We start from the raw sequence: 15,469 nt of genomic DNA on the forward strand, positions 1-15,469 counted from the left end.
GGAGCCAGACAGTCAGTCGTGGAAGTGGAAGTAATGAGGAAGGAAGTCGGATGGATGAGATCTGAAATTAAAAAGGTGAGGGAAGAAATCGTGGCCCTACGGGGTAATGGAAATGACAGTAGTGAGGCTGAGAGGGTCAGGAAAGAAGTTGCCGGAGTAAGAACGGGAGTGGAAGAAATGAGAATGGAGGTTAGGAAGGTTAGGGAGGAAATGGTGGCCCTCAAGGGGCGCATCTCTGATCTGGTGGTGACGTCATCCAGATGCTCTGAGAGGATGACGGAGGGTGTCTCGCTGATAATGGCAATGACGAAGTGGTTGCGCGAGAAATTCCCGGACGCACCAAAGACACTTCCTGGACCTAGTAGCGGATCCAAGGCGCCAAGTCCAGGAAATCTATCTATCCAGAAGCAGCCACAAGTCACCAAGCCTCTAATCACCCCGTTCTCTACTAGACCCATGACCCTGAAGAAGACCGTATCCGGACAGACAGAAGAGAGGACAGGGAAGTCGGCAAGAAAGAAAGCTAAAGTGACCCAACAGGCCGTGCCACCCAAGTCTGGCTCCCGAGGGGGCCAGACCACCCGAATTAATCTCCCAAACCAAGTAACCTTTACTTTTCTGTCTTATACCCTTCTATACTTAGCCCAATTTTTGGTCTAAGTGTGAGAAGGGGTTGTTTTGTCTTGCATGTCTTGGTTTTGTATGTTGTGCCTTCTCCCACTTAGCCCGATGTTCGGTCTAAGTGTGAGAAGTTTATTTTGTTTGTGCGCCTTGTTTGTTTTTGTTTCATGTTTCTGTCTGCTGTTCTTACTTCCTTTTCCCCCCTTCACTAGGATAGCTTGGGGACAAGCTTGAGTGAAGAGGGCAGGGGGGGAGTAAGTGTGGTGTCTATTTTTCTGTTTTAGAGTCTTTAGGATGTGTGTTTCGCATGAGCTAGCAAGATAATAAGGCAAGTTTCCCTTAGTGAGAGCGATTAAAGAGAGAATGCATGTCAACTTTGACACCTTCTTCCTTAATAAACTAAAAGCGGTCTGAATGAAGTTAGGACGATGGAAAAAGCCTTAGATAACCTAGCTGTGCAACCCTACTATGAAAGAGAAAATGGGCTAACATGTAAAATGGGCTACCACTTGATGCTTAGGGAGTAGAGTATGAAGGAGAAAAAATGGGTTATGGAGGTATAAGCTGGACGAAGTCCAGAACAGGAGATATAAGCTGGACGAAGTCCAGAACAAGAGGTATAAGCTGGACGAAGTCCAGGGGAAATAAAATAAAAATAAAATAATAATAATAATAATAATAATAATAATAATAATAATAATAATAATAATAATAATAATAATAATAATAATAATAATAATTTGGAGGTATAAGCTGGACAAAGTCCAGGGGAAAAGGGGATATAATACAAGAAAAAATAAACAGAAAAGAAGAATCATTATCCTCAAGGGCAGAAAGCAATCGCAACCTGACCCAGAAAAAAAAAAGGGAGAAGAAAGAAGGGAAAAACTCTCATAACCCGAAGCATCAGTGGTATAACTTTAACTGTGGAGCGTGTTGATCCTAACATCCCTGGTGAGGAATGAGTGATCGAGCGAACCTAACCGCTGGGAAATCAAAGGGTATCTTGATGAACTGACATACCGTTTAGATAGAAGAAGGAAGGGGGAGGATTTGAAGACTAGTAGACGATCGGATTGAACTTAAGCTTGTGGGGACGGTCGCCTAAAAGTTGAAACTAGTTCATTGTTTATCTATTATGTTTGTTGTGTTTTGTTTTTGTGATGTTTTCTTTTTTGAGTCTGTTAGTTGTCTAGGTCTAGGAGTCTGTTTTTGTTTGTAGAGTCGTACTTGGGGACCGTGCATAGAAATTCGCCTTATTTCTTTTCTTGTCTTTCATACTTGAGGACAAGCATGGTTTAAGTGTGAGCAGTTTGATAAGGCTAATTTCATGCATCGGTCTAGGGATTTTATTTCGTGAAAACGCTGGGTCTAACGCTTATGTCCGCATCTATAAAAGGAAGAAGCATGCAAGCTGGAGGGACCTTCTCGGTGGGAGGCCTCACTAACAGCCTGTAGCTTAAGTTCACTTTTCACACACTTGGGTTCTAATTCGCGGAGGATCTCGGGTTCGCACTGGGGTTCACGTTTAGTTTTCTCAGAAGTATTTGTTGGTTGTAACACCGTCCCTTTGTGGGGCGAAGAAACAATTTTAATTTCCGTTTTTGTACTTTGCTGATTTCGCCGAGCTCCGTTGTTCGAAGCTCGGTCCTTTGTTTCTTTGCTGAATATTTCTCTTATCTTAATGCAAGTTTTGTTTTCGCTTATGTTGATTGTGTTGATTTCTGTTTGTTGATTGTGTTCACTTGAATGCTGGAGTTGGAATTGTTGGAGTTGGTTGATTTCGTGGATTATTGCAGGTTCGTGGTTGGATCTGGGAGAATGGAGTTTGTTTGTGGATGAATCGGGGTTTTAGTCTTGCTGATATTGTAGGATTGTCTGTGATTGTTGGAATTCGGAGTTGATCGGAGCAGATCTGTAAGAATCGGAGTTATGGAGTTGATTTTGATGGTTATTGAGTTCGGATGGCTTGGATCCAGAGTGGATTAAGCACCCGACGTGAATCTGAGCAGTGTTGATTTAATTTCATGCCTAGTTTACGTGTTTTCAATTCGCTTCGCCTAGTTTATAGTCGATCAGATGCATTTCCGATTCGTAGAAAGTTTTCGGCGTCCTGATTTCTATATTCTGTTTGAATCTAGGTATGTGCTCTGTTTTCTCCATTTACGTATTTGAGCCGGTTAGGAAAATGCATGTCGTTGTTAGTCAGGGCATGAGTTGGTTGTTTGCAGCTTTTACCGTACTTGCTATATTTGGAGTCATGGTCCCCACTACTTTTATTCTCTCTGTCTAGTCTTAATTAGTGAATCGTTTACACGGTCTAGGAAGTGATTTTAATACCTCGCGGTCATGACGATGTTTGCTGTCAGTGTGTTTACAGTTTCCTAGGTCTAGCATTTACATTTCGTGCCTAGGACTAGAGTTAGGTAAAATTCTCAAGCCTTTGCGTGGCAGCCGCCGCTTGTTTCCAGAGTCTCTAAGCACTACTTTACGAATCCATCTTCGTGGGATCGACCCCGCTTCCCTATACTAATCCATAGTATTTGGGGTTGAGGGATTTTAATTGTTGAAGGGGAGTCGAGTGTGTCCAACGACAGAAACACTCTGTGTTCCTTGAGTTCCTGGACCTAGTGATCCAGTGGATTTAAGAAGCGCGGTGTCTTGACCGAGCATCTGCATTAACATTCTCTGTGCACACTTGCTCACTCTGCTCCTGAGTCATATCTTAGCGAGAGCGGCACTTCAAATTCCCAAGTATAGTAGAGTAAATTTCAACTTACTTGTTGCGTGGCAGTAGCCGAACCCCTCCAAAACCCTCTTAATGCATACCAACCCCTCCATCCTCGTGGATCGATCCTTTACTTTCCTATGCTAGCCAATAGTATAGTGGGTTGAGGTTTCTGAAGCGGGAAAGTGCAACCAACGACCGCATATCCGAACGTTCCACGATCTCCTAGACCATGTGATCTAGTGAATCCTCTGGACCTGGGGATTTGTAAACACCACCAACGCATTATCCGCACACGCACATTCCTTGCGAGCTTCAAATGGCGCCGTTGCTGGGGATGGATGGCGCTATTAGCGTTTGGATTTAGAGATTTTTGGCGTATATAGTTTTTGATTTTTTGTTTTATTTTCTTTTCTTCTCATTTTATGAGCAGAGGCACAAGGTTTGGGCACTGTAATAACTCATTTGGTTGGAAAGACGCCCAAGCTAGTTGGCAAATCAAGAGAGTAGTCTGCCCTGTTACCATCCGTTCGGGGTTGACAACAGGAGATCCAGTCCAGCTGAGTTCGGAAAGTGACGAAGATCCAACCCCACCAATTAAAGAAGAAGTAGAGTCATCTTCAGACTCAGAGAGAGATAGAGAAACGTTGAAATGGCAGCAGAACCAGACAACGATCCCGAGATCGACTCTCTGAACGCTCATCTAAATGGAGAGCCAGGCCAAGCCATAGTTATCACCCCCAGAGACAGATAGATATCAAAACCAATGTGTTGGCCGTGATGCCACATTTCTATGGTCGAAAGATAGAATGCCCTTATGAGTTTCTACACGAGTTCTGCAAGCTATGCAGAATCCAGAAGAGGCCCCCAAACACTACAAAAGAGGATTATAGGTTGCGAGCTCTCACATTTGCGCTGAAGGGAGAGGCCAACACATGGCTACTGAGGTTACCGGCCAATTCCATAAGCACATGGTCAGACTTCAGGCTGCTTTTCTTGGACTACTTATTTCCATCTAACAAGACCAATGCCATCAAGAAGGAGATACTGGCATGCCGACGGGACTATGATGAGTCCTTAAGCCAGTACTGGTCAAGGTTCAAGGGACTGCTCGATTCATGCCCTAACAATCGGATGTGTGAAGCAGAAATTTACAACATTTTCTATGAGGGGGCGAATCCAGAGTCCAAGGATTTACTAAATTCTTCGAGCGGGGGAAATTTTATAAAGAAACGAGTAAGCGAGGCAAGAGAGATCTTAGGAAGGCCGATTGATGCGAAGAAGGCATATGATAACCCTTGTACTATCCTGAGGAAGGGGAGTGTAGATGTGGTGAACGTGCAAAGTGAAGATCGGATGGACGCTAAGATGGATAAGATGGAGAAGGAAATTCTGATAGCCTAAGGGAAAAACAATTTACCGAACTCAGCCGAGAAGAGCAAGTAAATACTGGGTCCAGAGGAAGGATACTAGTGTTATGGTCAGCAAACTGATGGAGAAACCCAGGCTCAGGCGAATGCAATGGGAAGCTGGAACCCAAACTGGAGTTGGAACCAAGCAAACAGAGAGATGCCTTCTGGAGGGATCACCCAAACTTCAGATGGTCCGACAATGGCCCAAATCTGCCTCCCCAACAATAGAACTCCTACTACTCAAACCCTCAGGAGCGACAACCAAACTGGGTGGTAAAAAATCAGGAGGGGAACAATTGGGGCAATCGGCAGCAAGGCGACCAATGTAATTGGGCCAACAGGAATCCGAACAACCCAGCAAACTCTTACGTGCCACCACACTAGAAGAACTACCAAAGCAATAACCAGAGCTCCCAGCCCAACTACCAAGGAAACCAAGGATATCAAGGGCCGAGCCATCAGTACAGCAACAATTCTGGAGGTCAAGGGAATTTTCGTCGAAATCAGGGACATGGCCAGAACCATCCTCAAGGACCGAACACCAGCTAACCGAATTCTAGGCAGCCAAAGAATCTGGACGACTTGGTAAACGATTTGGTTAGTTCCCAGCAGCACATGCAAAATAACATGCAATCTAATAATGATGTGGTGCATAAACTGCAAGACGCTCAGATCGAACAGAAGGCAGCCATGGATATGCTCGCAAAGCAGTTATCTCAGATCGCGACGTCCTTGAGTGAGTTGCGTGGAAACGAAGGAAGGATCCATGCCTCGGTTAAGCCACCGGATAGGGCTAACATCAGTCAGATCACTCTCAGATCTGGACGAGGGTATGAAGGTCCGAAAATGAAGAAAGATGAAGGCTCTACTCCAACTCCATTGGAAACAGGGGAACCCAGAATAGGGGAAGGCAGAACAGTTTTTTAAGGTAAGTTTTCTTTTTAGTAGTTTACTCACGTCCCTACCGACTCTACAAACTTATTTTACACTTTGTTTTAAATAAGTTTGGGGTAATGAAGTGGTGGACCGTGAGTTTAGGATTTAAGTTTAGGTTTTTTGTTTTAAAAGATCCCAAAGGTGAATCAATGTCAAGAACATAACGTAAAGAACTTAGAAACACGTATGCTTAGGGACACATTGGACCGAGTTGCCAGTGATATGAAGTTCTTTTCATCTTTGATGGGACACATTAGACCGAGTTGCCAATGATATGAAGTTCTTTACATCTTTGATTAAGTATAGCTTGACGTTTTGATATGATGGTTTGGTAAAAAGGTGCATAATTAGTGAATTGCTTGTTCGCCTTGAATCATGCTTATATGTTTGAGCCTAATTTCTTTCTTGTGTGATTTATCTGCATTCATGTATATGTTTCTAGAACTTGCTCATAATCTGCCTAAGTTTACATATTGTTTAAGTTGATTTAGGAGGATGTTAGACCATCTTTTCTTAGCTACTTTTATTCCCAAATTTTCGACCCTCTCAAATTTTTCCCTTTGGAACCAATTTTGAGCCTTTAAGCCTACTCTTTGGAAGCCAAAAAAATTGGGACAATTCCTTGGGTTAGTATAGTTTTTATTATCTTTTGTAAAGGAATTGGAGAGATAAGGAAGAAAGTTATAAGAAGTAGTGTGATTAAATGTAGTAAAGTACAAGTTGTGAAATAGAAAAATTCAAAATGTGTGCTTGATCTAGAAATGATCCTTTTAAGAAAGAAAGGAGAAGAAAAGAAAAGAAAAGAAAAAAAAAAGGAAAAGAAAAAAAAAGAAAGAAAGGTTGTGAAAGAAAATCAAATGATTTTGAAGTGAAAAGAAATACAGACAATGTCTAGAGTTTACCGAGATTTGAATTGTTTGTTGAGTGCTAAGTTTGATGTGGTACAAATTGATCACTTTTGATATGTTTGGGTTTAGTCACTTTTTATACAAATATTCCTCACCTACCAAAGAGCCTACATTAAAACTAAAATAAAGACCTTTTGGACTTTTGATGCTTAATCACATCTAGTAGAGGAGGGATTAGACTTTGAGCAAGCCTATGGTTAACTTTGCATGATGCATGATTTGAGTGCTTATACACATTACCTTTATACACTTTGAGAGTGAGAGATAAATCACTTCCTATCTTTGAAAGTTTGCCACATGTGAGTGCATGAATTCAAGGTGTTCCACGAGTTAGAAGTGAAGGTGCACTAATAAGCCTTGCTTGATTTGATTGCGTTAACTCATGCTTAATCTATTCTTTCATATTTTGAGGCAATTACGACGTCTAGTCCTTGTTCGAGGACAAACAAAAATGTAAGTTTGGGGGAGTTGATACGCTCGGATTTTGCATTGTTTTAAGGCCATTATTTGGTCTGTTTTTAATGTCAAAGTTGCATTACATGTCCATTATTTGCATATTTTATCTATTTTGGTATTTTGACATGTTTTGTGAGAAATGTGCATATTTGACCATAACAAGGGAGTCAAAACGCGAAGTAGGAAATCTGAAGTTTCAGGTAGCGTCCAGCGACCGCCGCAACACTGTCGGTGACCGTCGGCGCTCAGCGGCCGCCACTTCTGTAGCGGCCCGTTCCGGGAAATCTGTGCATGGAATGAAGACACGCCCGGTGACCGCTGGGAAGTGGGTGGCGACCGCCACCAAAGAGTCAGAAGCTTCAGATTAATGCGCGGCGACCGCCGGCCAAGGTGCGGCGGTCTGCCACAATATAGTGGCGAGCAGATTTGCCCTAATTTCCTCTACAAGATTTATCATATTTTGCAACCCTTTTCCTTATTTGAGAGGGGCGATTTTTCCCCTATAAATACCCCCTCAAGCTTCCTTATTAGTATCTTCTTTTTGCAACATATTTTCTAGAGATCAAAAGTTAAAGTGCTTCATTGTGAAGTGAATTGAAGAAGGATTCAAGAGCATCAATGAATTGTACAATGAATTGGGTTTTTTTCCCTTCAATCTATGTCTTTAGATTATTACATCTTGTGTAACTAAATTCATAGGATTCTAGAGATGTGTTAGTAACGACTTTGGTTATACAATTCTTTTTCTATTTATTATCCGTTTTGTTTTTACTTTGTTTATTCTCTAAGTGAATAATGATGATTCATGATTGAGTGACACAATCTAGGATGATTTAATATAACTTGGTACATAATCGTGAGAGGAGATTGACGAGTTAGATCCACTTAGTAGACACTACAATTAGCTTCCTTTAAAACGGCACTGTTAATTGAGAGTAAGGACTTTTCAAGGGTCTTAGGAGCTTTTAGGAGTACATATTTAGGATTGAGAACCCTAATGTTAGTAATCGGCATTTGTATCGCATGAGCATAAACTAGGTGACTCGTCCTATTAAAGTAAGAACTGTGCTAGGGTATTGTAGTCGGAACTTGTATAACCATATAACTGTGGACTCACATCCTTGGAATTTCCTTATCTCTATACTTTTATCTACGTGATTTATTTGTATCTAATTTTTTATTGCTTTCAAATTATTCTTTGTTCTCAAAGTTCTCAAAATCTTTTGGTTTTCCATATAGTCATTGAGTTTTAGTAGGAGGTAGGCAATTTGTGATTGTTTTCCCCGTGATCGATATCCGGTACTGACCTTTAGCTATATTATTCCTACTTTGTATACTTGCAGGTATTTATAGTGCTAATAAAAAGTGCATCATGCACTCCCACTGAGCCCGCAGCTGCTGCTGCTCGTCTCCACCCATCGCTGCTGTGCTGCAGTCGCCTACAAATCCCGGAAGCCGCTGTCGACAGGCTCCCTCTCGGACCACAGCCACTGCTCTCCGTAGCCACCGGCGCTGCTCATGGCAGACCGCCGTCCTTGGCCACCGGACTGCTGCTCCTCTTGTTGCAAAGGTTTCGGATGCAGCGATACCATGATTTCAATTCACGTAATTAATTCCACCGACAAGAGAAATCAAATGAGTAAGATATAGGCGCATGAATTGATTCTGAAATCATTATTTCTCATGTTTACACGCAGCAGAAGCAAGAAGGATGAAAAAAATCTAAGACATACACATAGATTAATCATAACAACATACGCAAGAATTATCCAAACCATAATTCATTCTTTATGTACAGACTTTGTTTCCATATGAAAAATCATATAAACAACGAACATAAAACGCAAAACATATGTAATTATGCATTCAAGAAATTCACATGAAAATCCACAGAGCCAAAAATTGACTCTGATACCAATTGATGGGTTCGGTGCCCCTTGCACAATCGAAGACTTGTACAAAACAAATAAATAAGTTAAAGATCTATTTGACTGATTATGCGATTAATCAATTCAGATGTTAAACAGATAATTGCATGCTAGAATGCAAATAATTCATGCTCAAAGAAAGTAAATCCTAAAACATGAATTCTACAGTTTAGGGTTACCGATTTGATTCTCCAAAGAATCGTCGATTGCTTGCGCCTTCTCCACGTGATGATCTTTAATACTAGACCACGGATCTTCTGATCGGTTCCCGAACTATATCTCGATATCAAGGTGGGCTGATCTTATTAAAATACTAGGACTCAAATAAAGAACACATAAATTCCTCACGGAGGGGGGCTGAAGAATTTTCGAGCTCCTCTACTATTAGAGAAGGGGGTGAAAATTTCATACTGAAATAATAACTGTGTTTTATGTCTCATTTATTCTCCTATTTATATTAAGTTCTTATTGGGCCCAATCATGGATCTATGGAAGGTTTTGAATATTGCCTCACCCAATTAGCTTTTTACTAATTAAATTGAACCCACAATTTAATATAAGCTTATATTAGAATATTACGAGCAGGCACTACAGAAGTAATATTGCACTGCCCATCCAAATCCGAAATTACAAGTAATCTGGGCTTCCATTATGTTTATTGTTTATTTCTCGCGCTTAAGATATAAATGTCCATGAATTAATTAATGTCTGCCATGGACTTAATTAATTAACATCTTTTTATTCCAAGAGTGGACAGCAAGAAACACTTATTTATTATCCATGGAATAATTAAATTTCAACTGGCCAGTTTCTGAATAATAAAACCTTGTTCAAGCTCCTCTTGAGGACTTTATCAAACGAGGCTCACCTAGCGCACGATTCAACATAATAGCAATCCTAGCACTGCTAGATATTAATCACCACTACCCAATATATCATGATTATTGGGTTGTAAAAAACCCGCACCATTTGATAAGTCAAAGTAATGCATGATCAATAACGTATGCTCAATGCTAAAGTATGTAGATTAAGAAATAGTTATTTATCAAGACCTAATCTTTCAGTAGATAGCATAAAGACACGTCTTGCTATTAGATCCATTTAGTGCTATACCACACCAACGCCATCTTATTTACGAAAGGCTTAGAAATAATTTGACTGACATTTAGTGCTAATAAAAAGTGCATCACCGAGATGGGAGGTCGAAGCTGACCGAGAGCAGCAGCACCTCCGTGCATGATGCTAGCCGAGAGCCAGCGACACCCGACGTGCCAGGGAGACGAGCCACAAGCTGAGAGGTATTGCCGAGAGCAGCAGTGCCTTGTGCACACGCCGCTGGCCAAGACGTGCTGACAGGTGAGCTCGTCGATTTCTGGCGATATGTTCGGCGAATGTTCATCGTTCATCGATTCGTGCGAACCTCGATCGACGAGATAACGATGAAAATATTATGTTTATGATTTTTAATTCTTGAAATTAAAAGAAATATTAAAATATTATTATTTAATTGTAAAATATATTTTTGGGAAGATTTTCCTAGATTTAAGGAATATTTTAATTATTGAATATATCTATGGAAATAAATCTATTCTATTTAATCCTAGATGATATAGATAAGAATAATTTAATAGTTCCTAAATATTGTATATATCTTGAATCCTAATAAGGATAGATATATAAGATTATATTAATTAATATAATTATTCTCTTTCTAATCTTGATCAGGGAGTTAATTTAAATTCAATTTATTTTAGATACATCTTATAGAAGACATTGATGAGAATTAAATTTTAGCATATTAATATACTTCCTTAAATAAGATACTAAAGATATAAAAGTTTTAATTATCCAGTGAATTAAATACCAATAGAATTTAATCAAGCCTTAACTATCTTAAAGCTTAGGATAATTAATGAAAAACCATAACCAAAATATCTAAGCTAAAATTACAGACTTTTGTTTGTATATGGTCTCCATCGATTGGTCTGCCAATTTATGAAGCTAGTTTCTAATGTTATCGCCACCCATTATGTGGGAACAATAATCCTACGAAACAACGAGTTCATAAGGACAGACTTCTCTAATGTAAATAGTATGAACTAGAAAATGGTTTCTAATATTATCGCCACCCATTATGTGGGGACAATATTCCTAAGACACTGCAAGATTTAGATGTTCAAACAATATTTATTAGATAGCTTGATTTTGTTATCAATATATGAGCATTGTTATGGGAGTGTGTTGTACAAATGAAACTCTGTAATGCTAAATCTGGTGGTCTTGCTTTGACAGCATTAGGCGGCCATGCCATTATGTGGTCTCTGGACTATTCGTCGGTGTTGTTACCAGTAAAAATGTTAAAATTCTAATGCGTATTGACCTCTTATGGAGGGTACAAACTGTGATATTTGAAAAGTTTTATGGTCAATCTAATCAATTATCTTACATAAGTTTATTACAAATTGTTAAATCTTCTGTTTTGCAGTGCAAATTAATTCGTTAGAATGTCACTTAATCCTCTATCTGCAATTTTCAAAGATAACAAACTCGAGGGCCAAAATTACATAGAATGGAAACAAAATTTGGACTTCGTTCTCACAGCAGAAGAGTACAAGTTTGTGCTCACTACTCCACAGCCTGCCATGCCAGCGGCTAACGCTTCACTGGAACTACGAGATGCACATAGGCGGTGGCATAAGGCGAACGAGATGGATAAGTGTTATATGTTGGCCTCCATGTCAACAATGCTTAGACATCGGCATGCTGCCATGGCGACTGCCACCGCTATTATGCAGAATCTCACCAATCTTTTTGGTACTCGGAATCGAGCGACTAAGTCTCAAGCCTTTCGGAGTATCATGGCAAAGATAATGAAGGAAGCCACATCTGTGCGGGACCATGTCCTTGAGATGATAAGCCACCTCAATCAAATTGAGGTTTTGGGAGGGACAATTGATCCCAAGTCCCAAGTAACTATCATCCTTCAAAGTCTACCCCCTAGCTTTCAACAGTTCAAACTCAACTTTGAGATGAACAAAAGGAACTACTCATTGGTTGAATTGTTGACAGAACTTCAGTCGGCAGAGGATCTTATGATCCAAGCTAAGGCAACGATGGTTAGTTTGACATATCATTCCTCTGGCCCTAGGTCTGGTGCAGGAAAGAAGAAAGTGACGAACGAGGTTATTGCTAAGGCTGCTAAGGGAAAGGAGAGGAAGGGAAACAAGAAGAAAATATGAAAGGTGTGGACAAAAGGGGTATCGGAAGCCAGACTATCCTAAAAGGGAAAGGCTACAGGTATGCACCAACCTCTAGTGGTTGAGTCATGTTTGGCTTCAACGTCTACTCATACATGGGTTATTAACACATGAGCTACTGATCATATTTGTTTTGATCTTGACTTAATGCAGGTGATAAGGCGACTATATGATGGCGAGATCGAAGTCTAGCTAGGCCAAGCTACTGAAGTGGCAGCCGTTTAAGTGGGAGACATTTATTTATATTTTAGTAGTAATAGATTTTTAATTTTGAAGAATGTTTTGTTGATACCTTCGTTTAGAAGAAATTTAATTTCAGTTTCTAAATTAGTTTTTTATGGATATTTGATTTCTTTTAATGCCAATTGTGTTATTAAGAAAGTGGGTTCTTATATTTGTCGTGGTATCATGGAAAACAATTTGTAGACAATCACTTCTACACAATTTAATGGACGTAAATCTGAACTCAATACAACATCGAAAATTTCAAGGAAAATGAAAGAACCTTCAAGTTCAATGAACGAAATGTACTTATGGTACCTTAGACTTGGTCATGCCAACCAAAGAAAGGTTCAAACTCTCGTGGACCAAGACCTTCTTAAAGGTCTAGATACAGAGTCATTCTCCACGTGTGAATCCTGGTTAGAAGGCAAGATGACTAAAAGACCTTTTAGGGGAAAAGGTAATAGGGCCAAAAGAGTACTTGAGCTCGTTCATACTGATGTGTGTGGACCGATGTCAACTGAGGTAAAAGGTTATTTTCGATACTTCATCACCTTTATTGATAATTTCTCGAAAGTTGGATAATTCTATTTGATGCGCTACAAGTCTGAATCTATTGACAAGTTCAAGGAATTTAAGGCATATGTAGAAACGTATCATGGTAAGAGCGTCAAGAACCTGCGATCTGATTGCGGAGGCGAATACCTAAGGGCATCCACAATGTGGCGGACAATAGGCAGCCCGATGCCTCGGGCGGCCTATCGTCTGCCACTGTGGGTATATGGACAATGCCCGATGCATCGTCTGTGCCCTATAGATTGTCCGCGGACAATACGTGGACGATAGGGCATCGTCCGTGTCATCGTCCGCCCTAGTGTGGGCGAGGCGGACGATGCAACACATTTTCATTTTTTTTTTCGAATTTTTACCTATTTAATCCACATTTTTCATTCTATTTTCATAACAAATTTTACCTCTCATCCATCACTTTCACTCCCAATCTTTCTCACTAAAAAAAATGAACCCCGGTGATGACTGGAGTACCTCGGATGACGTTAGTCGGACCTTGACTCGAGCCTTATTTGATGTCGTTAATGACGCAATGGCGGAATGCTTAGCCTCAATGCGCAACCAACAAGACCATGCCCCTCGAGCCTTATTTGATGTCGTTAATGAAGCAATGGCGGAATGCTTAGCCTCAATGCGCAACCAACAAGACCATGCCCAACTCATGAACGACATGATTGAAGAAGTTTGGGCCCGTAACCGCCGTCGTTGAGAATTCATAGTTTTTTTTATTTTGTATTGTAATGTATGAATTTTAAATGAAATGAAGGTTTTTTTCCAATTTTTGTAGTTATTTAAATATTCAAATAAAGAAAATGCTTAATGCGGCTTATAGGGCGCCCCACTGCAGGTGGAAGGGTAGGAGGATAAAATGATGTGTCGGTGCATAGGGCGCCCCACTGCAGGTGGAAGGGTAGGAGGATAAAATGATGTGTCGGTGCATAGGGCGCCTTATAGGGCGTTCTATAGGGCGCCCCATTGTGGATACCCTAAGTACTGAGTTTTTGGACTACTTATCAGTAGCGGGAATTGAATCCCAATTGACTGCGCCGGGCACGCCTCAGGAGAATGGCGTAGCTGAAAGAAGGAATAGCACCTTGTTAAACATGGTCCGATCGATGTGAGTTATGCACGGTTAGCAATTTCATTTTAGGGGTATTCCTTGATTTCTGCGAGTCATATATTAGACAATTTACCATCAAAATCTGTACCTACTACTCCCTATGAGTTGCGGACTGGGCGCAAGCCTAATCTAGAACATCTCAAGGTATGGGGGTGTCCTGCTCATGTATTGGAAAAGTATCCAACTAAGCTGGAATCTAGGATGGAGGTATGTTTGTTTATACGTTACCCTAGAGGATCGAAAGCTTATCTATAATCGGCGAGATAAGAAAGTCATTGTGAGTACTCACGCAACATTCTTAGAGGAAGAATTTGTAATGCATCAAAAATCCAATAGTGAAGTGGCTCTTGAAGAGCTGACTTCTGTCACAAATTCCATTAGCCAAGAGCAAGTACCTATTGTACAAACAATTCTCGTTACTTCAACTTCTACTATAAATGTTGTAGTGCCGCGTCGCAGTGGGAGGGTCTCTCATGATCCCGATAGATACATTGGTTTGGGAGAATCTATGGATCACTCTTCAGACAACAATGTATTAGATCTCTGGAATTTTGCAAAGGCGCAGGCGGATGTCGATCATTACGAATGGGTGAAAGCAATGGAGTCGGAACTACAATCAATGATAGACAACGACGTCTACGATTTTTCCGTCCTACCCAAAGGTTGTACTGTCATTGGGGGCAGGTTGATATACAAACGTAAACGTGGACCCGATGGACGAGTTAAAGTCTTTAAATCAAGACTAGTGGCTAAGTGTTAAAGTCTTTAAAGCAAGATGAGTTAAAGTCATTAAAGGAAGATGTCAATTATGACGAGACCTTCTCCTCAGTGGCCATGCTCAAATCGATCTGGATACTTTTGTCTATAGCAGCTTACATTGATTGGGATGTATGGCAGATGGACGTTAAGACTGCGTTCTTGAACGGTAGTTTTGAGGAGACCATCTACATGGAAAAATACGAAGGATACGCCGTGAAGGGCATGGAACACATGGTTTGGAAGTTTAAGAAGGCCATTTATGGCCTCAAGCAAGCATCTAGATCATGGAACCAGTGTTTTGATCAAACTGTTCTTAAATTTGGATTCGAAAAGTGCCCAAATGAAAACTGCGTGTAAAAGAAAGTTGAAAAGGGAACTGTTGTGTTCTTAGTTTTATATGTAGATTACATTCTTCTAATTGGAAACAATAAAAATATGTTGTCACCAGTACGAACTTGGTTGTCAAACCTGTTCTAGTTTACAATGCAACTGAGCTATGTCCTTTGGGATATACTGATTCAAATTTTTAAGCTGATTAGGACTCGAGAAAAT

At 40.4% G+C, this 15,469-nt stretch overlaps 1 protein-coding gene across 1 annotated transcript; it reads left to right on the forward strand.

Annotated features, from left to right (window-relative positions):
• The first annotated feature begins 11,631 nt into the window (after positions 1 to 11,631).
• LOC121779016 lies at positions 11,632 to 12,228 on the forward strand. Its single transcript, XM_042176372.1, has one exon. It carries the CDS (start codon positions 11,632 to 11,634, stop codon positions 12,226 to 12,228), a length of 597 nt encoding a protein of 198 aa, XP_042032306.1.
• The last annotated feature ends 3,241 nt before the right edge of the window (positions 12,229 to 15,469 follow it).

This window comes from Salvia splendens, chromosome 19 (assembly GCF_004379255.2).
Source record: "Salvia splendens isolate huo1 chromosome 19, SspV2, whole genome shotgun sequence".
Lineage (NCBI taxonomy): Eukaryota > Viridiplantae > Streptophyta > Magnoliopsida > Lamiales > Lamiaceae > Salvia > Salvia splendens.

Excerpts from the sequence above, each read along its gene's own strand:
- LOC121779016 (XM_042176372.1), top strand. The coding sequence starts at position 11,632 with ATGCCAGCGGCTAACGCTTCACTGGAACTACGAGATGCACATAGGCGG.